At 40.9% G+C, this 26,290-nt stretch overlaps 1 protein-coding gene across 1 annotated transcript in view; it reads right to left on the reverse strand.

The window, feature by feature from the left end:
• Positions 1-1,334: 1,334 nt before the first annotated feature.
• The window catches only part of LOC126092308 (engulfment and cell motility protein 1), a 58,530-nt gene continuing 33,574 nt past the window's right edge, over positions 1,335-26,290 (reverse strand). Inside the window, exons 4-7 of the mRNA XM_049907833.1 lie at positions 20,654-20,932; positions 16,004-16,179; positions 2,355-2,485; positions 1,335-2,268 (exon numbers count right to left, since the gene is read on the reverse strand). Coding sequence (XP_049763790.1) covers positions 2,105-2,268; positions 2,355-2,485; positions 16,004-16,179; positions 20,654-20,932 — 750 coding nt within the window. The 3' untranslated portion in view covers positions 1,335-2,104. The remainder of the gene's footprint in view (positions 2,269-2,354; positions 2,486-16,003; positions 16,180-20,653; positions 20,933-26,290) is intronic.

Genomic DNA, 26,290 nt, shown 5'->3' on the forward strand with positions numbered 1-26,290 from the left:
AAACTGAAGAGTAAGCAGCAGAGGGGATAATGGCAGGAGGGGAAAGGGACTAGCAAAAGTTGAGACCAGGGGAATTACAGGAACAAACAATATCTTTTAGGGAGAGTCCCCACTCATGCAATTTATAAAAGCTTATGTTGATGGGAACAATCCAGATGATACAGACTGTGAAGCAAAGTCAAGCATGCTGTTGTACAGTATGCTCAGCAATTGGTTGGTCTCTGGCAGACCACATATGGGGGAAAGGGGGCTGGGGTAGGTAGGTATCTGGAGAGACAAAGTGAGGGACTTCTGTTTCTATACAAAATGGGGAGTGTAAATTCAGTCTGTAAAGACCTGCGAGATTCTCGGCATATTTGGAAAGAGACTGATAACCATTGCAGATAAGATACCCACGTGTGGCTCGGCTGTATGGGAAGGACTTCTTGGTGTGGCTTGAGTGGCAACTGTAAAAATGGAGGTATTGTTTATGCGTGGTGGTTTTGATGTGGGTGACGGTGCTGATGGAGGCATCTGTAATGTGGATGCTGACAACAAGCAAGGCAGGTTGTTGCACTGAGGATGAGCAGGTGAAGAGCATGGGTGATATGGTGCTGTAGTTGAGGAGGAATGTGGATAGGGTGTCCTCCCAATGCCAACATTACACTAAGGCACAAGAACAATTGTACTGGCTTGCTCTGGTGAGCACTTACAGCTGATACTGAACAATGACTAAAAATCAACCTGATCACAATACTACCACTTTCACCCATGCAATACATTAAAGTTGCTTTACTCCAAGAAAATGTTTGCTTACTGTTACACTAGTTTGGGTCTACAGGACTCTAAAACCTTTCTACCCATCCATGTCTTGGCAAATCAACTGAGTGACGTTAATATTGATAACAACAATAATGTCTACTGGATGCAGTTCAATGTAGTGACATTTAACAACACACACAGTTCCAAATTGTAACTTTTCCCTTTACTTATAATGTTGCTATTTTTGGCCAATGGCATTTCTACAGTAAGAATGTTATGCCAATTTCAACTTTCAACACAGGAATTCATGCAAAAAGGTTGCCAAAATTCGAGCACAGTGACAAGCATGTAGCACTAATTTAATGAAAACTGAGGTCCACACCCAACAACTGGACACAGAATGGATATCTTTCACTTCCAATAAATTAAAATCAGCCTACATACATTCCAAAAGTTAACACTGTGGTCTGCTCTGCATTTGTGTTTTAGTTTATACAGCATATGAAATTCACTTTCAACATAAAAAGACTGTATGGATCAGCAGTCAACAATGAGAAAAACATTTTTGTTTCAAACAATTTTATATTTCAGCAGTCAATACGTACAGTATAATACTGGAATACATGAGATATGAATGTTTTGGTAAAAAGTCTTTGTACAAATGTTCAATACAAACATATCCAAAAATCACAATTATTCTTGAACACGAATGGTACTGCACAAAACAGATCATGTACAATGAGATGGCAGTGCCAGTGGCTGCAATAAGGCTCATAAGGAGATTGAGCACCATATTTTTTGCTGTATCACTAGCAAAATACAGCACAGCACATTTATCTAGGTAAAACAACAGCTCTTATTTTGATGGAAATATAAACAAATGAGATTGCATCCTCTTATAAAAAGATGTGGTATTTGATGTTTTCTTCTGAAATAATTAACTTGTTGGTCTTTCCACTCTCCGCTCACAGAAATTGTTGCAGTGAAAAGTCATTTTCTACATGTTGCAATTCATATATCAGTCTTTAAAAAATAAATCTCTGTGGAAACTGTTCATAAAATTTGTAACTGACAAACAATAACTAGTCCATAATACAAAGGTAATCCATTCACAATATAAGTTATAGCTTTATGTGACTGAAGAGCACTTGACTGGAATGACAATATTCTTAATTTATTAATAACATTCATGGTGATCCATACTCAATAAAAATGAGAATAAATACATGCTTAAAAACAATAATAAATAAAAATTTTAAAAATGAGTGTGCTGTAAAATCATGACATAAGATTAATCTTTGGTATATGTAAGAATATCACTAAAGAACGTTACATAAAATCTATATATTCTAAAAAGTTACTATCATTTCAAATCATAACAAAAATCATAGTTTGGTGGGTCAGCAGGTATAGGAGGAGGATCCTGTGGAATGTCAATCCCTTCTGCATCCAAGAGTCGCAGTTTTATATCCATTGATAGGAGTGTTTCCAAATCACCTACTGTTTCCTTACTTGTCATTTTACTTCCTAAAAAAGAATGTGCATGTGCATCAACATTTCTGTCACACCAGTATGAAAATACTATCATAACAGACAAAACTGTAAAAACTCACCTAAAAGTGCATTGATTCCATCAGTCCAGTAATCAAATACTTGCTCATCAGGTGCAACAAAATCTAGTGACGAGAGTTCCACTGAGTCTAAAGTAAGTGAAAACGCCAACTGATGTGTTGTCTTCCGACTCCTGCATTAAGACAGTACTATTAAAATCTAGATTCCATTGTACATTTGAGAGAGAGAGAGAGAGAGAGAGAGAGAGAGAGAGAGAGGGGGAGAGAGAGAGAAACAATGGAAAATCCAGGATGGAATGTAAAAATACCAGAGAAGGTAAGTTGCTACTCACCATAAAGCGGAGATGCTGAGTCACGACAGGCATAACAAAAAGGTACGTACACACACACACACACACACACACACACACACACACACACACACACACACACACACACACACACGTACATGCAACTTGCACACACATCTGCAGTCTCAGAGAGCTGAAACCACACTTCTCTTTCAAAAGAACACAAAGGTATTGTATGAGGTTCATAATTGTTATATTCAGCTGCACTGTTAATTCACACCTTGACATAATGTGTGTAGTAAAATGCGATACAAGTGCACTAACAGTACAGCTGGCAATGTGGTTTCAGCTCTCTGAGATTGCAGATGTGTGTGCAAGTTGCGTTTATGCACGTGTGTGTGTGTGTGTGTGTGTGTGTGTGTGTGTGTACTGCTGACAAAGGCCTTGGCTGAAAGCTTTAAGTGAGTGAATCTTTTTGGTGTGCCTATTGCGACTCAGCATCTCCGCTATATGGTGAGTAGCAACTTTCCTTCTCTGTTATATGTATATATGGAAACTCATATTATTCCGCATCATTCAGATATTTTGAATATCTGATTATTATCATGCTTGTAACCATATAAGAAACAAGGAATGAGTGTAAAACATTAGTGTTAGCTGCATTCCTTCTGTCATCAACTCTCACAGCACCAGTTTTCCTTCAGCTGTTCCTTTTCTTACTATAATCACTTGTATCACATTTTCTTACACAAATTATGAAGCTCATGCAATACCTTTGTGTTCTTTTGAAAGAGACTGAGAATTCAAAATGAAAAATAACAAGCCATTTCACTGAAATAATTGTTTCAGACAGCATTTCAAAGGAACACTCACTGTATCAGAATGAAGTTATGAGATAATACTTAATGACTGTTTACACATTAAACAGGAACAATGGAGCTATGACTGCAATGAGTACTACTATCTAATTCAAAACAGAGTGCTCTCAATGATTTGAGTGTGAATAATGAAATAGTACTATACTTTTACAAAGACACTGTGGAAATCATCATAAATAAAAATGTCCTGGTAGTGCAGGCTCATTTAGAACACCATAGTATTATTTTTGTAACTAGTTACATGTGACACTGAATACATACATATAGGTGTAAAAATGCATCTTAAAATGATTTCATTAGACTGCAATATTATGATAATAGAATGCAGACTACCTGGTATAAATATAAACACACGTACGTGAAATGTGGCTTCCAATAAAACATAAAATCATTTGATTTCTCTCAAAATATGTTCCCTGCATCCATGGTAAACCCCTGTACAGCCATCTTCTTACTTTGCGTGGAACTCCATAACCTCTCTCTGCTTCTTGTCCTATTATGGCTGGTTAAAAGATAGACACAGAGAAGTCTGAAGCTTTAATTGGTCACCATCCCAAAACAACTAGCTGTGGTATCCCTTGAATAATAATTCAAAATCCAGCAAATATCTGTCATATGTGTGTCACCCACATACCATCCTTAGTATCTGAATTGTGCAACAGCAGAGAAAAACACTGCAAACACTGTGAACCTATATGGTAGAAAAACTATCCACCTTGAAAAACGCCACAAATGACAGGATAAATTGATCAACTCTAATGTTAAGGACAAAAGCATACTGCTTTTTCAAGAATTGTTGTTGTTGTTGTGGTCTTCAGTCCTGAGACAGGTTTGATGTTTTCGAGAATATACTTTGTTAATTATTCCAAAAGGTATGTTGGAATTCTCATCTTTGGATCAAACTTTATGTATCCCAGATATCTCAGCATTTTATAGATCATGCTGGTTGATGAAGAATGGATGGATAGTTAGAAATTGCACACGTGGTCATGTTAATTTTGAAAATATTTTTAATCTCTGTGCATACAATTATCATTCACTTTCCATTGACAGTCCGTATTAGCACACAAATGGACTCCAGATGGCCTATGAAGGTGTAAGTAATGGTTTTATGACTCTTATAGGAACAGCTGACAGTTTCTGAAAGAGGTTGCAAAATGTCACCAGGTAAACTACGAGATTTCAGCAGAAAATGTCAACTGTAAATCCAGTGAGCATCAAGTACTATTTCTCCTGAATTTTCAAGGAAGAACATTAAAGTGACAAACACCTTTAATTGACTGAATCATACAAGTCTCGAAAGTGCGCAATCATCAAAGAGAACATCTCTCTTGTAGTCACTAAAATTTCCAATTTAAAAAGATTAATTATACAGACTGTTCACAATATTTCACTCAATAGTTAACTGATCTGAGGGCAATACAAATATATCACTCTGTGACATCCTCATGCCTAGTAAACAATCAATCTATGAATCTTCTCAATCTCCTCTCTCTAGCTTATCTGGTAAACATTCCAAACAGACCTATAATACTTGAGAATCAGTAAAGCAAGTGTTTTGTAAGCACCTTCATAGATGAATTAAATTTCATTAGGATTCTTCTAGTAAATCACAGAGTGGCATCTCCTTTCCATCAACTATTTTATGTGGTTATTCCATCTTAAACTTTCCTGACATACACCTCTAGAAACAGTTTTACCAGATTCTAGTGACTGTCCACTAGCTGTGTAATCAGTATCGATATTTTCTGCCTACGTATGCATAATACACGACATCTCTTTATGCTGAGAGTCACCTGTCAAGTCCTTCACCAAGTGTTATCCCTCTTTAGATCTTCCAGCAATACACTATCATTTTCTGGCACTTACGACATCCCTATATACAACAGACTCATCCACATCCCATATGACAGTTTCTCCCTGGTAAGAACATGATGTGTCCTATTTAATAGAAAGCATCCAATACAATCAGTAAAAGTGATTCAACATTTGTTAAGTACATATTTTATTTCCCAGGTGACTGCAGATTTTTAGAGACAATGAACGAAACATCAGCCAACCACAAACTACTGACCTCTGTATTGTGAATAAAATGAGAAGCTGAGTTTCATTAGATCAATTAAGTATACAATTCTTCTAGATATTTACACTGTCTCTAATGACTATACTTTAAAGTGGGAAAGCTTCTCTGCTCCAGTTATCTATTTAAACTTCTGCTAGAAGAGGAGCAAATCTTTCCCATAATCTATATAAAATGGTGCATGTATACCATGATGTTCAGGCATTTTTCCTCTTCTGAGCAATTTAAGTTGATTCTCTTTTCCACTGCTACTTATGCTAATATTTATCGTTACTGCATTGATGTGTTCGATGAAATGAGGACCAATAGTCCAACATCCATCACAAAAATAATTTCCGAAGACTTGAGCCAGTGCTTCAGGCTTTAATTTGGTGCCATTGTAATCAGCAAGCAACTGTACAGTAGACTCAGGATTCATTTACTCACTAGGATTTTTTTTCTGATCAGTAGCTACAATTTTACTTTTGAATTCACTGAATGCTTCTCATATTACTCTCCTTAAGCTCATTTTACCTTTGTTCATATTTTGCTGGGGTGATAAAATTCTCTCTGCTTTTGTTGAAACTTTCTAGGATCGATATTTAACCATAGTAGGTCTTTCTCATTCTTCACAATGTTGCTTGGCAACTAGAGTAATCTGTATCATACACGTGAATTTTATCTGTTGATACTTCTCTCCTGCCCTAGAAACGAAAGTCTGTCAACAGCTCAGGTAAATGGCAATTTGTTTCTTGTCCCATTTCCTTATCATACTTTCCTTAACATTCTAAAAACAATGATGATGTAACTTACCAAACGAAAGTGTTGGTATGTTGACACACACACACACACACACACACACACACACACACACACACACACACACACACACACACACACATATCCATCCGCACATATACAGACACAAGCAGACATTTGTAAAGGCAAAGAGTTTGGGCAGAGATGTCAGTCGAGGCGGAAGTACAGAGGCAAAGATGTTGTTGAATGACAGGTGAGGTATGAGCGGCGGCAACTTGAAATTAGCAGAGGTTGAGGGCTGGTGGGTAATGGGAAGAGAGGATATACTGAAGGGCAAGTTCCCATCTCCGGAGTTCTGATAGGTTGGTGTTAGTGGGAAGTATCCAGATAACCCAGACGGTGTAACACTGTGCCAAGATGTGCTGGCCGTGCACCAAGGCATGTTTAGTCACAGGGTGATCCTCATTACCAACAAACACTGTCTGCCAGTGTCCATTCATGCGAATGGACAGTTTGTTGCTGGTCATTCCCACATAGAAAGCTTCACAGTGTAGGCAGGTCAGTTGGTAAATCACATGGGTGCTTTCACACGTGGCTCTGCCTTTGATCGTGTACACCTTCCGGGTTACAGGACTGCAGTAGGTGGTGGTGGGAGGGTGCATGGGACAGAATTTACACTGGGGGCAGTTAAAGGGTAGGAGCCAGAGGGTAGGGAAGGTGGTTTGGGGATTTCATAGGGATGAACCAAGAGGTTACGAAGGTTAGGTGGACGGCGGAAAGACGCTCTTGGTGGAGTGGGGAGGATTTCATGAAGGATGGATCTCATTTCAGGGCAGGATTTGAGGAAGTCGTATCCTTGCTGGAGAGCCACATTCAGAGTCTGATCCAGTCCCGGAAAGTATCCTGTCACAAGTGGGGCACTTTTGGGGTTCTTCTGTGGGAGGTTCTGGGTTTGAGGGGATGAGGAAGTGGCTCTGGTTATTTGCTTCTGTACCAGGTCGGGAGGGTAGCTGCGGGATGCGAAAGCTGTTTTTGGGTTGTTGGTGTAATGGTTCAGGGGTTCTGGACTGGAGCAGGTTCGTTTGCCACGAAGACCTAGGCTGTAGCGAAGTGACCATTTGATATGGAATGGGTGGCAGCTGTCATAATGGAGGTACTGTTGCTTGTTGGTGGGTTTGATGTGGACGGATTTGTGAAGCTGGTCATTGGACAGATGGAGGTCAATGTCAAGGAAAGTGGCATGGGATTTGGAGTAGGACCGGGTGAATCTGATGGAACCAAATGAGTTGAGGCTGGAGAGGAAATTCTGCAGTTCTTCTTCACTGTGAGTCCAGATCATGAAAATGTCATAAATAAATCTGCACCAAACTTTGGGTTGGCAGGCCTGGGTAACCAAGAAGGCTTCCTCTAAGTGACCCATAAATAGGTTGGCATACGAGGGGGCCATCCTGGTACCCATGGCTGTTCCCTTTAATTGTTGGTATGTCTGGCCTTCGAATGTGAAGAAGTTGTGAGTGAGGATGAAGCTGGCTAAGGTAATGAGGAAAGAGGTTTTAGGTAGGGTGGCAGGTGATCGGCGTGAAAGGAAGTGCTCCATCGCAGCGAGGCCCTGGACGTGCAGAATATTTGTGTGTAAGGAAGTGGCATCAATGGTTACAAGGATGGTTTCTGGGGGTAACAGATTGGGTAAGGATTCCAGGCGTTCGAGAAAGTGGTTGGTGTCTTTGAGGAAGGGTGGGAGACTGCATGTAATGGGTTGAAGGTGTTGATCTACGTAGGCAGAGATACATTCTGTGGGGGCTTGGTAACCAGCTACAATGGGGCGGCCGGGATGATTGGGTTTGTGAATTTTAGGAAGTAGGTAGAAGGTAGGGGTGCGGGGTGTCGGTGGGGTCAGGAGGTTGATGGAGTCAAGTGAAAGGTTTTGTAGGCGGCCTAAGGTTCTGAGGATTCCTGGACATCAGGAATGGGATTACCTTGGCAAACTTTGTATGTAGTGTTGTCTGAAAGCTGACGCAGTCCCTCAGCCACATACTCCCGACGATCAAGTACCACGGTCGTGGAACCCTTGTCCACCGGAAGAATGACGATGGATCGGTCAGCCTTCAGATCACGGATAGCCTGGGCTTCAGCAGTGGTGATGTTGGGAGTAGGATTAAGGTTTTTCAAGAAGGTTTGAGAGGCAAGGCTGGAAGTGAGAAATTCCTGGAAGGTTTGGAGAGGGTGATTTTGAGGAAGAGGAGGTGGGTCCCGCTGTGACGGAGGAGTTATTGTCACTGTTGCATTTCGAAATCTTTTCTGTCATCTTAGTTTCTCTTTCTGTTTTTGTAAGTAGTTTCACTTTGTATTCACCTTCTCCTTTTTACTGTAATCTACCATACAATTTTATCCTGCCTATATATACTCAATAATATGTAACCCACTTCCAAACCATAACCAAAAAAATTTTTTTTCCGCTTTCAACACTACCATTGCTACAAAATCCACCGTTCCCAGTTCACAAACAGTTACTTTCACCTATTAAACAACCATTTCAGCTAGTTCTAACAACTTTCGCTTTATTTCCATTTCCACTTTTCCCACATCACTGATCATTTTAGCCGCTTCCCACAGGTTTTTACGTCATTATTTCTTGGGCAGACAATTGTTAGCCTCATTTTCATAATCTGCCACCACAAAACCACACCTTTTAATACATTTACACACAGTTTTTTCAAAATTTTCCCAAATTTCTCCACCCTTTAATGTGTTTTGGCGACTACACAACAACCTAACCTTTGTGCACATCGTTGGTTACCAACCCAAATTCACCACAGGATCAACATAGCTCAGCTTTAACCAACACTTTTTTGACTTTTCACACCAGATCTCCAGTTGCTTTCTAGTTCACCTTTATCTCTCCCCATATATTTTTATTTTCATTTTCATTTCAGCCTCATGTTACACTTTCCACTTTCTAATACCATGTCACCCTCACAACATACCCACAACGACCCCATTAAGTTTTATTTACATTCCCTCCGCAAACATGCCTTCGCCCTAGCCAGATTATGCTCCCATATTTTATTTACTCAGGCTTGTCTGACATTTGGCATTATCCCCAAAGGCCTCACACTTAAAGTTCCCATCTCTGGCTGTAACCCTTCTTTCCATCAGTCCCTATACCAGTTCCAAACTGAACAATCCATAGCCCTCACCCACCTAATCCTTCACCTACACATCAACTCAGCCAATGAACACACCCGTCAACTCCTATCCTTAGTAAAAGTCCTCAATCTTTCCTCTCTCACATCCACACCGGCTGTTCAGAGCATCCTCCTACAGGCCAACCGCAAATTAGAACAGCATGCCACCCTCCACCTCAAAAAACTATCCAATCTCCTGGTTTCCCACCTCCGGAAAGGCAACTCACTCACCCTCCACAACCTTTCCAGCAAACCTCAACCTCCTCTCATTGCACACAGACCCAGTCTCTCCCATCTACTCAATCTCCCACTTCCAGCTCCACTCCCCCCAAAACCTCAAAATTCTAATCAACACAATCTGGAACCACAACACCCTAATTCAGTAGTTAACCTTTCCTCCAAACCTCTCTCCCAATCAGAAACCTCTCTCCTATCCAAAGGCCTCACCCTCAGCCCTACTCCCAGATTCAACCAAACAGCCCTCGTCAAAGATTTACTGTCCTACACTCGTACTCTCTGCTGGAAATATCACTTTGCCACGAAGAAAAATAATCCTAATCCTACTCCTAATGATCCAACTCCCCAAGACACTATCCAAATTGAACCCTGCCTCGAACAGTTCCGTCCTCCGTCACAGCGGGACCCACCTCCTCTTCCTCAAAATCACCCTCTCCAAACCTTCCAGGAATTTCTCACTTCCAGCCTTGCCTCTCAATCCTTCTTGAAAAACCTTAATCCTACTCCCAACATCACCACTGCTGAAGCCCAGGCTATCCGTGATTTGAAGGCTGACTGATCCATCGTCATTCTTCTGGTGGACAAGGGTTCCACGACCGTGGTACTTGATCGTCAGGAGAATGTGGCTGAGGGACTGCGTCAGCTTTCAGACAACACGACATACAAAGTTTGCCAAGGTAATCCTATTCCTGATGTCCAGGGATCCTCAGAACCTTAGGCCCCCTACAAAACCTTTCACGTGCCTCCATCAACCTCCTGACCCCACCGACACCCCGCACCCCTACCTTCTACCTACTTCCTAAAATTCACAAACCCAAGTCAATTTCCTTGACATTGACCTCCATCTGTCCAACGGCCAGCTTCACACATCCGTCCACATCAAACCCACCAACAAGCAACAGTACCTCCATTATGACAGCTGCCACCCATTCCATATCAAACGGTCCCTTCGCTACAGCTTAGGTCTTCATGGCAAACGAATCTGCTCCAGTCCGGAATCCCTGAACCATTACACCAACAACCCAAAAACAGCTTTCGCATCCCGCAACTACCCTCCCGACCTGGTACAGAAGCAAATAACCAGAGCCACTTCCTCATCCCCTCAAACCCAGAACCTCCCACAGAAGAACCCCAAAAGAGCCCCACTTGTGACAGGATACTTTCCGGGACTGGATCAGAGTCTGAATGTGGCTCTCCAGCAAGGATACGACTTCCTCAAATCCTGCCCTGAAATGAGATCCATCCTTCATGAAATCCTCCCCACTCCACCAAGAGCGTCTTTCCGCCATCCACCTAACCTTCGTAACCTCTTGGTTCATCCCTATGAAATCCCCAAACCACCTTTCCTACCCTCTGGCTCCTACCCTTGTAACCGCCCCCCCCCCCCCCCCCCCGGTGTAAAACCTGTCCCATGCACCCTCCCACCACCACCTACTCCAGTCCTGTAACCCGGAAGGTGTACACAATCAAAGGCAGAGCCACGTGTGAAAGCACCCACGTGATTTACCAACTGACCTGCCTACACTGTGAAGCTTTCTATGTGGGAATGACCAGCAACAAACTGTCCATTCGCATGAATGGACACAGGCAGACAGTGTTTGTTAGCAATGAGGATCACCCTGTGGCTAAACATGCCTTGGTGCACGGCCAGCACATCTTGGCACAGTGTTACACCGTCTGGGTTATCTGGATACTTCCCACTAACACCAACCTATCAGAACTCCGGAGATGGGAACTTGCCCTTCAGTATATCCTCTCTTCCCGTTACCCACCCACCAGCCCTCAACCTCCGCTAATTTCAAGTTGCTGCCGCTCATACCTCACCTGTCATTCAACAACATCTTTGCCTCTGTACTTCCGCCTCGACTGACATCTCTGCCCAAACTCTTTGCCTTTACAAATGTCTGCTTGTGTCTGTATATGTGCGGATGGATATGTGTGTGTGTGTGTGTGTGTGTGTGTGTGTGTGTGTGTGTGTGTGTGTGCGCGAGTGTATACCTGTCCCTTTTTCCCCCTAAGGTAAGTCTTTCCGCTCCCGGGATTGGAATGACTCCTTACCCTCTCCCTTAAAACCCACATCCTTTCGTCTTTCCCTCTCCTTCCCTCTTTCCTGATGAAGCAACCGTGGGTTGCGAAAGCTTGAATTTTGTGTGTGTGTGTGTGTGTCTGTGTGTGTGTGTTTGTTTATTTGTGTGTCTATTAACATAACAACGCTTTTTTGTTTGGTAACTTATATCATCATGTGATTGCCGTAAGCTTAGTGACAACAGTGCATCCTAATTTAAGTTATACAATATAGCACTGAAGATGGTCACTCAGTGACAGAAAATCGATTTTGCGATAGTAAAAAATATACGACCAATGCTGTTTCTTTTTTCAAGTATACCTGTTATCTGGTCGTAGTGCACAAGACAACATGGAGTCGCCAATCAATAATTATATCATCTTTGTTTTTAGATATTATTTTCCACTGGAATGTTTCCCTCTATTATATTTCCTTAACATTCTTTTAACACATGTAGACATTGACATTGTATCAGCTTTGTATTCAACAATACACCTCCTTTGCATTAGTGAATTGAAGTTCAAGTATGTTGGTCACGAAAAGATGACAGTCCAGTCCCTACAGATAATTTTCCAGTAAGACATTTGGCATACATATAAATGGTAAATGTCCTTCTGTATCTCAGTATCATGACAAAATTTATGCACAATATTTTCCAACTTTTCCCAGAAGAAATTTATTGCTACAGATGCTGAGGCAGGTGGTCTACCATGTTATCAATCTTTGATGCTTATCTTACTGAAATTATTTCTCAGTCTGTAATAACCTCACTGGATATGACCGAGTGCTTTACAGTAACAAATGCCCTACCAGAACTAGTATCTGAGGTACCCTTATCACGTATATAGTCCAGTTACAATTCAAGATTTTGCTGCTAGTTACTTCTATTTTAGTAGTCCTGTGTGGACATTATCATTAATAATAGATACTAATGCTGGGACATTACTATGAGCACTTCTGCAGTTAACTGACATTTTCTCTTTCGGATCTCATCCAAGTAAACAATTCCTATCTGTTGTGAAAGCTAAATCTACACACTCTGATCAATCTGGACACTTATTAGTGGGCATCATTATGGTGTGTGTCCACTCTTCATCTTTATGGGAGCTTGAACTCTGCTGACAACACTTTCAATGACTCCAAATGTTTGTGGAGGAACGGCAGCCCATTCTTTCTCAGAATCCAAAATCAGAAAAGGTAGTGATGTTCGACAGCAAGGGTCGAAGTCGGACAGCCAGGGTCTAGAGTGATGTCGATCCCATCAGTGATTCACTGGGTTCAGATCGGAACTCTGGACAGGCCAGCGCATTTCAGAAATATTATTGTCCATACTCCACTGTGTCACAGACTCTGCTTTATGACAGGGTGCACTGTCCTGCTGATACGAATAATCGTCATCTCCAAACTGTTCCTCTACTGTACATAGTACACAATGCTGTAAAATGTATTTCTATCTTTCTGCATTTAGCACACTAACCATGAAAAACACCCTCACACCATAGCAAAACATTCTCTGTATTTCAACTGTTGGCAATACATATGATGGTAGGTAACTTTTATCAGGCATTTGCCACACTCAAACCCATTCATTGGACTGCCACAGGGTACAGGACTCATCACTCCGGATCACTCATTTGCATTCATTTACACTGCCTTACGTGTCACTTAGCACTGACTACAGAAATGTGTGGCTCATGAACAGCTGCTCAGCTACTGTACTCCATCCTATTTAACTCCCTATGCACAGTCATTCTGCTAGCTCGATTGCTGGTAGCACTTTGGATCTGATGAGAGATTCCTTCTGCGGATTTCATGAGACTTTTTACAACCACCCTTCACAATGCTCAGTGGTCCCTGTTAGTCAGTAACAGAGGTCTGCCCAGTCTTGGTTTAGCTGTGGTTGGTCCTTTGTATTTCCACTTCACAATCACATCACCAACAATCAACTCGGGCAGGTTTAGAAGGGTTGAAATGTTCCTGATGGATTTGTTACTCAAGTGACACCCAATGATTAGTCCATGTGGGAAGTCACTGAGCACTCCTGACAGAACCATACTGCTGTTACTGCTTCTTTACTGAAACGCGATACTCCCCGCCTCCTTTTATATTGATAGGTCCAACTCCCATGACATCTAGTGGAAAATTCTGCATTACAGAGATGTCTGGATACTTTTGATCAGATAGTGTATTTACATGGACTCTACAATTCTCCATCCAATAGCAGAGGTCAAGAAACTAATCAAAGATAATCACAAAATCTAGGAAAGAAAGCTATGTTTTAAAGTCACTTCAATGATAATGTCATTAGAGTTGGAGTATAAGCTCAGAGAAGGTATGTATGGAACAAGAAAATGGCCTTGGCCTGTTCAAATCAAATCATCTTGCTATTTGCCTTACCTGATTCTGGCAAACCATGAAAAATATATATCTAGTTGCATTACTGGGATTTGAATCCTACTCTGTGCTCCTCCTGAATGCACGTCTAATGCTTCAATCATAGCATCATTTCAATTGGTGTGTGGGCAAATCAAAATACAATTTCAACCATGTGTAGCTAGACAACAGATGGACTGAACTCACATGAGATGGAAGTAGCTGCATATACAGAAATAAAAGGAAGACAAATCTTACAATTTTGAAAGCAGGATAGTCTTCCATCACTGAAAAGAAACACCAGAAGAGAGCAATATATTTCAGGAATGAACACAGAAAGGAAACCCTGACATCCCTCCCAAGTGTCTTTTCTTCCCCTTTACCGCACTTCACTCAATGCTTCTTGTGCGTCCAGCCACACGAAATCATAGAAATTACTTAATAACATTGTGCTGACATTGGAAGGCATCCTGACATACTGAAAGATGTCGCCTGCATTTGGGAGTTATTGGTCAAATGTTTGAATGGATCAAAAACAACACACTCTAGAAAACACACAACACATTTTTTTCCAAATTTTCATAGCCAAACAGAGTGGGAAATGGACAAATGGAGTATCAAAGTAATCATCGTGATGTCTAGTCATCGTGATGTCTAAAGACATTTAATTGCTTGAGAATAATCATGGTAACTAAGAAAAGTTTGATTTGAGGGAAAATTAAAATATTTAATACATGGCTGCTCCTAGCTATGTAAATGAAGTGTTAAAAAGGCCTACCTATTTTGTACATTTAAATGTTACATTGGTGTACGAATTGTGAAATTACTTCTTTCCTGCTAAAAATAAATAAATAAAAATATAAAATTGATACAGATTGATACTCAAATGTATTATATTTCATTCTTTCTAAACAAAACTTGAAAAAAAAAAAATGAAAACAGAACTGTCCAAAATTTTGTGAAATGATTTGTCTAAAAGTAAGGAATAAAAAAATGCATTAGAGAAACATCTGATGCACCTCATTTCCTACAAATGATTCTGAGCATCATTCAAAGGCGAATCAAACGCTACTCTAATCTATTTTAGACAAATAATTTCACAAAATATTCCTCAAAAAAAAAAAAATCTTTGTTTATTTTCACATATACACAGTGCTGTTGTCTGACCTACAGCAAATAATACACCAGCCACGATTTTATCCATACTTGGCGACAGTCACTTATTCACTTTACTTTGTGCTTTGAATTGAGTTTAACTACACTATCATGTTTTGCTCATGTGTAATCACAGTGTCTATGTACTAACAATATTATGAAAAGGATAGTTGCTACTCACCATACAGTGGAGATACTGAATTCCAGAAAGGCACAACAAAATGACTGTCACAAAATAAGCTTCTGGCCAACAAGGCCTTTGTCAAAAATAGATCACACACACACACGCAATTCAGTGTGTGTGTGTGTGTGTGTGTGTGTGTGTGTGTGTGTGTTCTTGACAAAACCTTGTTGGCAGAAAGCTTATTTTGTGACAGTCTTTTTGTTGTTGCTCTATTTGGAACTCAGTATCTCCGCTATATGATGAGTAACAAGTATCCTTTTCATAATGTTACATTCCATCCTGGGTTTTCCATTGTTTGCCTATTTACTAAACCACTTGCAACATGAAATTTCTAAACTCTTTCACAACATAGTCCCATTAGATTGAATGTATTGAGATTACATGCATCAATTTGGAATGACCAAAAAGCATGAAAAAATCCATTTAAATTCCAAACCCTTTGTGCAATATGAAATGTGGTTATCAGCATAATAAATTGCAGACAAGATATCATCAAGCAGACATACCTCACATCCTTCATGTGGGGGCATTCTTTTCCTGTAACCAATGCTTTGATGTCTACAACAGCTAGTTTATTTGGAAGTTCTTCTAGAGATGGTACACTCTTTTCATCACAGTCTCCATAATGAAATACTTTATGATTTGGGGACAGTCTCACATACCAAAATTTGTCCTTAATTCGCTGCAAAAGAAGAGGCAAATGAAAGTGAAATTAAACTTTTATTTTATAAGTTTTGTAGCATATAGATCGAAATTTCTTCATTTTATTCTCAATAGAAATTGCTAAACAGTATGTTATGCCATCCTATATACTAAAATGACCAGTCATGAAGCAGTTGTCAGAGAAAAAATAATAACAAATAAACAAACATCATTACAGCATTAAACACTAAATAATAACTGTTTGAAGTTTATTCAGATATATCATACTGCGTAACAGAATTGACAACTGTGGGATGGTACGATACAAGCATGTTAACACTCAGCATAAACAAATGAGAAATATTTACCAGTCTTATGACATGCACCACCCATATATGAAGAAACTAAGAAACCAATAAAATGAATATCTAATGGAAGTATTAAGAAAAGTAATTTTTCACTTTTGTACGGTTATAAATTGACATTGGTAGACAATGTGAAGCGCTGCCATCAAAACTGCCAAGTGCACAAGAATGACAGAAGTAATATTTAAAAATTTAAATCACATTTGTGGTATGAATGTACACAAGTACACCTTCAACATAAAATTAAAATAGATAGGAAGTGATGTGATTTTCTTTTGAGAAAAGTGTTTTCCTCACTAGTTATGGATTCATTACTGTGCCCAGTAATATGCAATAGCTGGTCACGAACATTACACTTTGCTCTCTCATACCGTTAGCATGCCTGAAAAAGATACAGATAACAACTAATCGTAGTGCATCAGAATTCAATACCAGAGATTCAAATATTAAGGCAATGAACAGTGGATACACTGTAATAACAAGGAGATGAGGAGGATGGGAGAAAAGTTTGTTCAATAAATAGCTGAAGAGAGAGAGACAGAAGTGCTGTGGAAGACAGTGTGAAAAGGGGATAGAAGTGGAAGTTGGAGAAAACTACAGTACAAGCAAGAGGTAAATGTGGACAAACTACATTTCATTACAAATGGATAATGCAGTATCTCGGTCTGTCAGTGATGGTGGTGGTGACACATTCTGGAAGCTCTCAGAGCAAACATTGTATTCTCTTTTCTAGAAGTTATATTGTTTGAAACCACAGGTATATTGCGTTTCAATCAGTATTTTATATTAAAATAAATAAAACAATCTCTCATGCTTTGACAGTGTTTCAATTTCATCCATCTGTATTAATCTAGGTCATATGGAAGCTTCAGTTTTAGTTTAAACCCAGTTTTGCAGTGTGAGACACTTTGTTCATGCCTCCTACTTATGGCATAAACATTTAATATTTTGAAGGATACAGTCACAAATATAGTGTTCTGGTACTGTGCTACTGTAACAGCTTAAGACAGTGTGAAGACAGTTGTGGCTGAAATAACTTCACTGTCTATAATAGCTCGGCAAACATAATCTTGCCTTTCAGCAGCAGTCATCCAGGATTACCAGGAGATCATGTCACACATTTTACTAATTGCTTGATGGTGGCATGCCTTGCCCAATATGTTAGCAATAATCCCACTGCACTATATAATATAGCACCTTCCAACTCACACACCCAAGCAAATGGATATGTTTTAAGCTGGATGGTTTGCCAAGGAAATGAAATGTCGTGTGGCGAGGGCCTCCCGGCAGACAGACCCGATTGCCTGGTGCAAGTCGTTTGAGGTGAGGCCACTTCGGCTACTTGTGCGTCAATGAGGATGAAATGATGATGATGAAGACTACACAAACACCCAGTCCCTGAGCGGAGAAAATCTCCAACCCAGCCAGGAATTGATCCCGGGCCCCCCGGCATGACAAGCCGGCACGCTGTCCACTCAGCTACGGTGGCGGACAATACTGTAGTAGTTAACACATGTCTCATAATACCTACAGAGAACCATTTTTGATAATGGCAGAAAACTCCCCTTCAGTGAGTAATGAGAAATGTCATATATTTACAGAACGAAGTGTGTACAATTTTGACTGAGAAATCAAAGAAAATATTTGATTTTTTTCTTTTATATAATTACAAGATCCAGCTATTAAATTCCCAGAGGGTGTAGTTTATGTTTATAAACAAGTACTGATGATACCAGCTGTATCAAATGTATATGATGTAAATCAGTCAGTGAATACAAATACACTGATGGAAAAAAAAACTGGAACACGAAAAAGGAGCTGTGTGACAAACAAAAGTTGGTAGGCGTGTTTCTACATCTGAAAGATGATGTCTATTCAAATTTTGCATCAGCCGCATAAGAGTGGCACTAGTTGCATCACTATGAGGATGCCAATCAGGTTTGATTTAAATTCATGCTGTAACAGTCAGGAGTGTTAGTTACCTTTGAGATTGGACGTGATGAGTTGATGTTAGTAAAAAAAAATGCCTTTAAGGCAACAAAGAAGCATTATCAATACCTCACTGAGTTTGAACAAGGTCATGTAATACCTTAGGAGAAGCTGTATGTACTTTCTGCGATACTGCAGAAAGACTTTGCAGAAATGTAGCCACTGTACAATTGTTGGCAGCAGTAGTCACGAGCATGTACTGTTGCAAGAAGACCGGGCTCCAGATGGGTATGTGGCAATACCGAGGGGGAAGACCACTGTGTTCAGTGTATGGTTCTGAAACATCATACTGCATCTGCAGCATCAATTTGAGCAACAGTTGACACTACAGAGACACAGTAAATTATTACAAATTGGTTACTTCAAGGGCAGCTCCAAACCACACACCCTTTAAAATTTCCTGGCAGTTTAAAACTGTGTGCCAGACCGAGACTCGAACTCGGGACCTCTCGGTAGAGCACTTGCCAGCGAAACGCAAAGGTCTCGAGTTCGAGTCTCGGTCCGGCACACAGTTTTAATCTGCCAGGAAGTTTCGTATCAGCGCACACTCCACTGCAGAGTGAAAACCTCATTCTGCACACACCCTTTAGTGTGCATTCCACTGATCTCAGATCACCGCCATTCACGACTTCAGTGGTGTCAATCGAGAGCTCGATGGAAGGCAGGGTGGAGCTCTGTTGTGTTTTTGATGAAAGCTGATACTGCCTCGCTGCCAGTGATGGCCACATGTTGGTCAGGAGGAGGGCTCGCAACCCACAGGTCTGCTTGTTGGGACCTACACCTGGAGTTATCGTCTGGGATGTGATTTCTTATGACAGCAGGAGCACTTTCGCGGTTATCCCAAGCCCCCTGATTGTAAAACTGTATGCCAATCTGGTGATTTGATTTGTTGTGCTTTCATTCATGAACAGCAATCCAGAGGGTGTTTTGCAACAGGGTAATGCTCATCCACACACCACTGTTGTAATGCAACTTGCTCTATAGTGTGTCGACGTCTTGCCTCGGTTTGCTTGATCATCAAATCTGTCTCCAATTGAGCACATATGGGACATCATTGATGACAACTCCAGTGTCATCAAAAAACAGCATTTATCACCCCTGTTTTGACCAAGTGCAACAGGCATGGAACTCCACCTCACAAACTGATATCCAGCACCTGTGCAACACAATGCATGCACGTTCGCTTGCATGCATTCCACGGTCTGGCAGTTATACCAGTTATTAAAGTACCAGCATTTCAAATTTGTGATGGCTTACCTCTCACTTACATTAACCTGTGGTCTTACAATGTCAATCACTTAAATATCTTACCTAGACTAACGTATTCCCAAAATTTAATTTCACTACATTAATTATTTTTTGGTGTTGCGATTTTTTTTCCATCAGTGTATAATTCAACCCAACCCCATATATCACAAACAGTAACAAACTGTCAGTTTTGTGAAACAATATGATATTGCATTTAGCTCAATTTGTTAAAGTTCAGTCACAGGTTGTTACACGGATTTCATATCCTACAACTAATAGAAGTACTGCTCTTTTTCCACAAGGATAATGGCATTTTATATTTTTGTCACTTCATGTGTATAGTTTACCCAAGTGTGTGTGTGTGTGTGTGTGTGTGTGTGTGTGTGTGTGTGTGTGACAACACTTTTAAATCAATTCTTTTAAATAAATTTAGTGACATCTTGTTTTGCTGTTTCGTGTAGTTCTGATATTTCAAACTCAACCAAAACTATTACAATTAGGTAACATACTAAATACTGATAAAAGATGAAATTCAAAGATTATTAAGAATGGTGGTATTGACTAAAATCCACTACCTGTCACAATTATTATGAATATCTGGGATGTAAGTTACACAGGAAAAATTTATCAATGATTTTTATGACAAAAGTAAATGTAAATTCTCAGTGCCTACTGCACTTATGAAATATTATTCTGTAACATTACCGTCTTCACACTTTTTATTTCTGCTGTAACATCCACGTACTATACATCAATTTCTGACACACTAAGACAGACAGCACATCAAACATGAATTCATAAAATACAACCGCATTTTTTTCATAAAAGTATATTATGACACAAACTGTAATAAAATTTAAAAAGGAAGGTCATTACTGAACAGTATGCTCAGCATTTCAATTTCATATTTACCTGTCCACGCATGGAGTATTTAGTAAATCGTGTGCCATCAACAAGAAACCCAAGCCGTTGCTGTTGGATAAGTTCCATAATTTCAGGTGTAATTTGTTCACGAAGCTCAACAATTGGCCGAGCATGTGACTCCCACTCTTCACGAGACATGCGTTCCTGTTGCCACAGGTTTGTTATTTCTGAATATGTCAGCAATTGCAGCTTTGCTCGAAACATTTCAAAATTGTTGGGTTGAGTAGCTAGTGCTCTTGTAATTTGTTCTCGCACAACACTAAATACCTATAAACAAGTAAATATGAATGTCAGAAGAATAATATTACATTAACTCATCCTTTCTCTCACTAACCCTAATACTGACACTGGGAATAACACTGAAATACAGAGTGGCGCACATAAAACCAGACCCTACGCTGAAAGGAATACGAATGAAGAAAATCAACATAAATCATTGCTTTCTCACATTTTTATTGTACAGTTTCATTATTAACTATGTAATTAACAGTTTAAGTACAGATTTACTTTCATTAGTTTAGTAAGCATATTTTAGAAAGGAATTTAAAGTCTATGTTCAAAATGTTCTCCGCCATCATCCCAGCAAAGTTGTGCACGTTGAAGCATGTTAAGAAAAACACTTTTCAGTACTCATTGAGGAATGTTCACAATTTCTTCATATATGTTGTTTTTTAATGTGTCAAGTGTTCTGAGATTGTTGCGATAGACTCTAGCCTTTAGAAATCCCCAGAGGCAAAAGTCACATGGTGACAGGTCAGGAGAGTTGGGTGGCCACAAGCCCTTACCAATGGTCCTCTCTTCTGTAAAATCAGTATGTATACAAGCTAAGGACAAATCTGATGTATGAGAAGTTACCCATCTTGCTGTAAATATGCACAACATTTTTTGTTTGGAGCTTATAGAGCCGAAAATTCATTGTAGAGTTGCAAGTAAACGTGTGTTGACAGATCCATTGAAGAACACTGACCCGATAAGTCTGTTACCAGATACAGCACACCATACACCAATTTTTAAATCATGTAACAGCTTTTGCAGTATGCCATGGGGATTCTCTGTATCCCCGTGTCTTGTGAATTAACGTAACCCAACAGATGAAACCAAGCTTTATCCATTGAAAAATGGAGGAACAGATCAAGTTGTCCTCCAGCGACATTTTCCAGCAACCAATTACAGTAATGTGTATGCTTACCCTTGTTCGCTTCTTTTATTTGCTGAACAACACTCCCATGGTAAGGTTTCATTTTTTAGCCATGAAGGATGCGTTGACATGGCCTGCGAGATATTCCACACTGTTGTGATAATCATCATGTTAACTTGTAGGGATTTCTTTCAATGTGTGCCGTCACATTTGCCACAACTTCAGGTGTACATACAGTCGGTGCCTTATTTCTCTTTGAATTACCAACACTGCCTATCAAACGCCACTTTCTCACTAGATCCTGAATCGTTGATTTTGCAGGAATATTTCTTTTAGGGAACTGTTGATGAAAAGTGTCACGAACAACTTTAATGGATTTAGACCACACATATTCTTCAGCAATGAACACACGTTCTTCAATGGAGTAAGGCATGACAATGAAGTACACAGTTTATAACAACTACTTTACGTATGAACTACTCACATGCTACTGCTGTTGGAAGGTTGCAAAGAAACTGACAAGCTAGTAATGCTACTCACTCGCTTTCGCATTCTGGTTCAGGCCGGTTTTGTGTGTGCCACTCTGTAAAATGGTAGAGACAACAAGTAAAGGAAAATGACTGGAAGTTGAAGAGCAGCTGGATAAGGTAAAACAGTGACTGATGAGGTAATTGGTAATATTTATCATAAAGGCACGGAGCAACCACAAGGTGTCGGAAATAGAACATAGTATATAGTCTCACTTGGGCATCAATTTATTAATAATCAGTTTCAGATGGCAGGCATCCATTATAAAGTTTCAAACACCATTTGAAATTCAATAATGACTGCTTGTAATCTGAAATGCTCATTAATAAACAGTAATATGAAAGTGAGATGATACACTGCATGTGAAATTGGATTGGTCACCTGTCAGGTAAGACAGGAAGAAAATAGATGTAGCCCTTACTGAGAATGCAAGGCTAATTATTGGATGCCTGAAATGAACTCCTGTTGTTCAATTGTACTGCAAGGCGGGCATTGCTCCTCCTGACACGTGCCAGAAAGTGGTTGCTAACGCCGGTAGAAAGAAAGTGAAAGAAAATGAATTAACCCACTCCATGGAAATACTCTAACAAGACTTTTGTTGATGTCTAAGAAGAGCTTTTACAGTTTTCATCCGAACTAAGGCAGAGAAAATCTGTGGGCATCCAAAATAAGCCATCTACAAGCAGGAGAAAAGCCAGCACAATGCTTACCAGCCAGACACAGACTGGACCACATGGAGATCACTGAACAGGTTACATATGGACATCGGCAAACCTAAGGACAACTAATGAAATACATATACTTACAAGGGACAACAGTATGTGAATGTTGAGAAGAGCAGACAAAGAAATACCTGTGTCAGTGTTTATGTTACCCCGGCTCTTGCAACCTGCTCATTTCTGGGCAAAGGCTTTTTCATTTCAATTTTGTATGTGTGTGTATATACATAAATTCATTCTATTTCCTTACCTGCAATTGTAAATTTGTAGAACCCTATGTGTAAGCTTACGATTTGAGTAAATAAAATAAACCACTGGAAATCTGTGAGTTACAATAATTAGAGTATGATGAAAATAGCATTCAAATACACTCAATTTCTTAACTAAGAAAGAAAACAAACAACAATTAAAATATCTGTAAATGGGTGCTAAGTATGGACACAAAATTACTTTCTTCACTACATTAGGGCTACATCAACTCAACATGAGTCAAGAGTGACATCTTGGGTTGTCGGGTGTTCTGCCGGTTACCAGCGTCGTACTTGCACGATATTTCGGTCATGTAGCTCGTGACCTTCATCAGGCGCGACCTGAGACTGCTCCTCGAGTGGACCTGGTCCAGTATTTATGCCTATGGCCTTCCCCCTCCACCAACGGCTGCAGGCGCTTCCTCTGTGATCCGTGCCCATTCCCTGCGACCTGCTGGAGCGTTGCTGCTCCGTTTTACGTCCGCTGCGGTTCTAGGTGTTCCCTCTGCGGTCCGCGCCCACCAAACCCGCCCCTGGGGGTTTCATCTACGGTCTGGGGTACCAAGCGTTCCCCCTGCGGTCCGCGCCCACTCACCACGACCTGTTGGAGTGTTGCCGCTCCGTTTTTCGTCCGCTGTGGCTCTGGATGTTCCCTCTGCAGTCCGCGCCCACCAGTCCCACTTCTGGGTGATCCATCTTCGGTCTGGTGCGCCTGGCAATCTGTCAGGGGCTCGTTTTCCATCTCCATGTCTCTGGTTCTTCTGTTTGTGTAGTGTTGCAGCTGGCCCCGTTGCTCCTTTAACAATTCCAGACCCGGATCCCAGGCTCTGCTTAGCTGGTACCCTGTGTCACGGTTCATAAGATTGTCAGTCATTTTAATCTCTATCGATTCTCTTATAACACTGTCCCAAAATCTGGGTGTTTGTGCTAGAATCTTGGTATCCTCATACTTCATGGCATGATCTAGTTCTAGACAGTGTTCAGCAATGGCTGACTTAGTCACCTGTCTTAATCTAGTGTGCCTCTGATGTTCTTTGCACCTGATCTCCACAGTTCTTGTCGTCTGACCAATGTAGGACATGCCACATTGACAAGGTATATTGTAAATCCCTGGTTTTCGTAACCCCAGGTCGTCTTTGACACTCCCCAGCAGTTCCCCGATCTTGTTGGATGGACAGAAAACACACTTGATATTGTGTTTACAGAGGATCCTACTGATTCTGGCAGAAACAGAGCCACCATAGGGCAGATATGCCACCTTCTTTGCTTCATCTTGGTCTTCTTCAGGAACCTGTGGTATAGTGGCTGGTTGGAGTGCCCTCTCAATTTGTCTGTCCGTGTATCCATTCTTGGAGAAAACTGTTTTGAGACGTTCTACCTCTATAGGTAGATTCTCTTGGTCTGACAGGGCATGTGCTCTGTGGACCAAAGTCTTCAGAACCCCATTCTTCTGTGCAGGGTGGTGACAGCTGCTGGCCTGCAGAGATAAATCAGTGTGTGTTGGTTTTCAGTACACACTGTGGCCAATTGATCCATCTGCTTTCCTCTGGACCAGTACATCCAGAAATGGCAGCTGGCCATTCTTCTCCAGTTCCATGGTGAACTTGATATTAGGGTGGCATGAGTTAAGATGTTCAAGAAACTCATTGAGCCTGTCCATCCCATGTGGCCAGATCATGAAGGCGTCATCAACATACCTAAAGAAGCATGCGGGTTTAAATGTGGCTGTCGCCAATGCCCTCTCCTCAAAACTCTCCATAAACATGTTGGCAACCACAGGGGACAGTGGGCTGCCCATAGCTACACCTTCAGTTTGCTCGTAATATTGGTTTCTGTACAGGAAATACGTGGATGTCAGTGTATGACTGAACAGGTCCAACAGAGCACCGTCAAATTTCTCTGTAATCAGTTCTAGTGAGTCCTTCAGTGGGACCCTGGTGAACAGCGATACCACATCAAAACTAACCATGATGTCCGAATCTGTGATGTGCAGTTGCTTGAGGCATTGCAGGAAATCTTCTGAGTTGCAGATGTGGTGAATACATTTCCCCACATATGGAGACAGGAGACCTTTCAAGTACTTGGCTGTTGTGTACGTAGGTGCCCCAATATTACTGACAATAGGACGTAGGGGCACGCCCTCCTTGTATATTTCAGGCAGACCATACAGCCTAGGTGGCACTGGCGCTTTTTCCCGTAGTTGTCTGATGATCTTATCGTGCATCCCTGTTTCCTTCAAGAGAGCACTAGTCTTCTTGGCCACCTTGTCCGTGGGGTCACACTCCAGAATTCTGTATGCAGGGTCCTCCAGAAGTTGGCGTACTTTCTCATCATAATCCACCCACTGCAAGATGATCATAATCCACCCACTGCAAGATGACAGTGGAGTTCCCTTTGTCTGCTGGCAGTACCACAATGCTGTTGTCTTCCCGTAGTTTCTTGAGTGCAAGCCTCTCCTCGGTTGTGATGTTTGATTTCGGCGGCCTGCCCTTGGTGAGGGCCCTGAAGGTCTCTCGGCGGACTTCCTCTGCCCCATTAGGTGGAAGTGCGGCTGCAACTTGCTCTACTGCACTGACAAAACCTGAAATGGGTACGTTTCTAGGGGTCATAGCAAAGTTGAGACCCTTGCTGAGTACCTTTAAGGTTGTATCATCAAACTGTATGCCACTCAGATTCGTCACAGTGCGTGTCTCTTCCATCTGCTGTGCTTTCTTACTCATGCGGTCAAACTTTGCAGATTGGCAAGATGAGGCATTCCTTCTAGCACACTCACCTAAAGACCAGGAGGCACGGTCTACCCAATCCCAATCTTCTCTTGTTAAGGAGGCTGCCATGTACAGATGAATGTGTAACAGCTCCCTGGCCACAACATCTAACCTGTGGCACATATCTCGAATACTCTCTCTCACCAGTGCCATGCTGCCTCTGCGTTTTATCTTGTTCGCCGCTCTGGAGTTGATGTGATGTTTAATTCTGGCAAATACTGGTACCA

Source organism: Schistocerca cancellata, chromosome 7 (assembly GCF_023864275.1).
Source record: "Schistocerca cancellata isolate TAMUIC-IGC-003103 chromosome 7, iqSchCanc2.1, whole genome shotgun sequence".
Taxonomy (NCBI): Eukaryota; Metazoa; Arthropoda; class Insecta; order Orthoptera; family Acrididae; genus Schistocerca; species Schistocerca cancellata.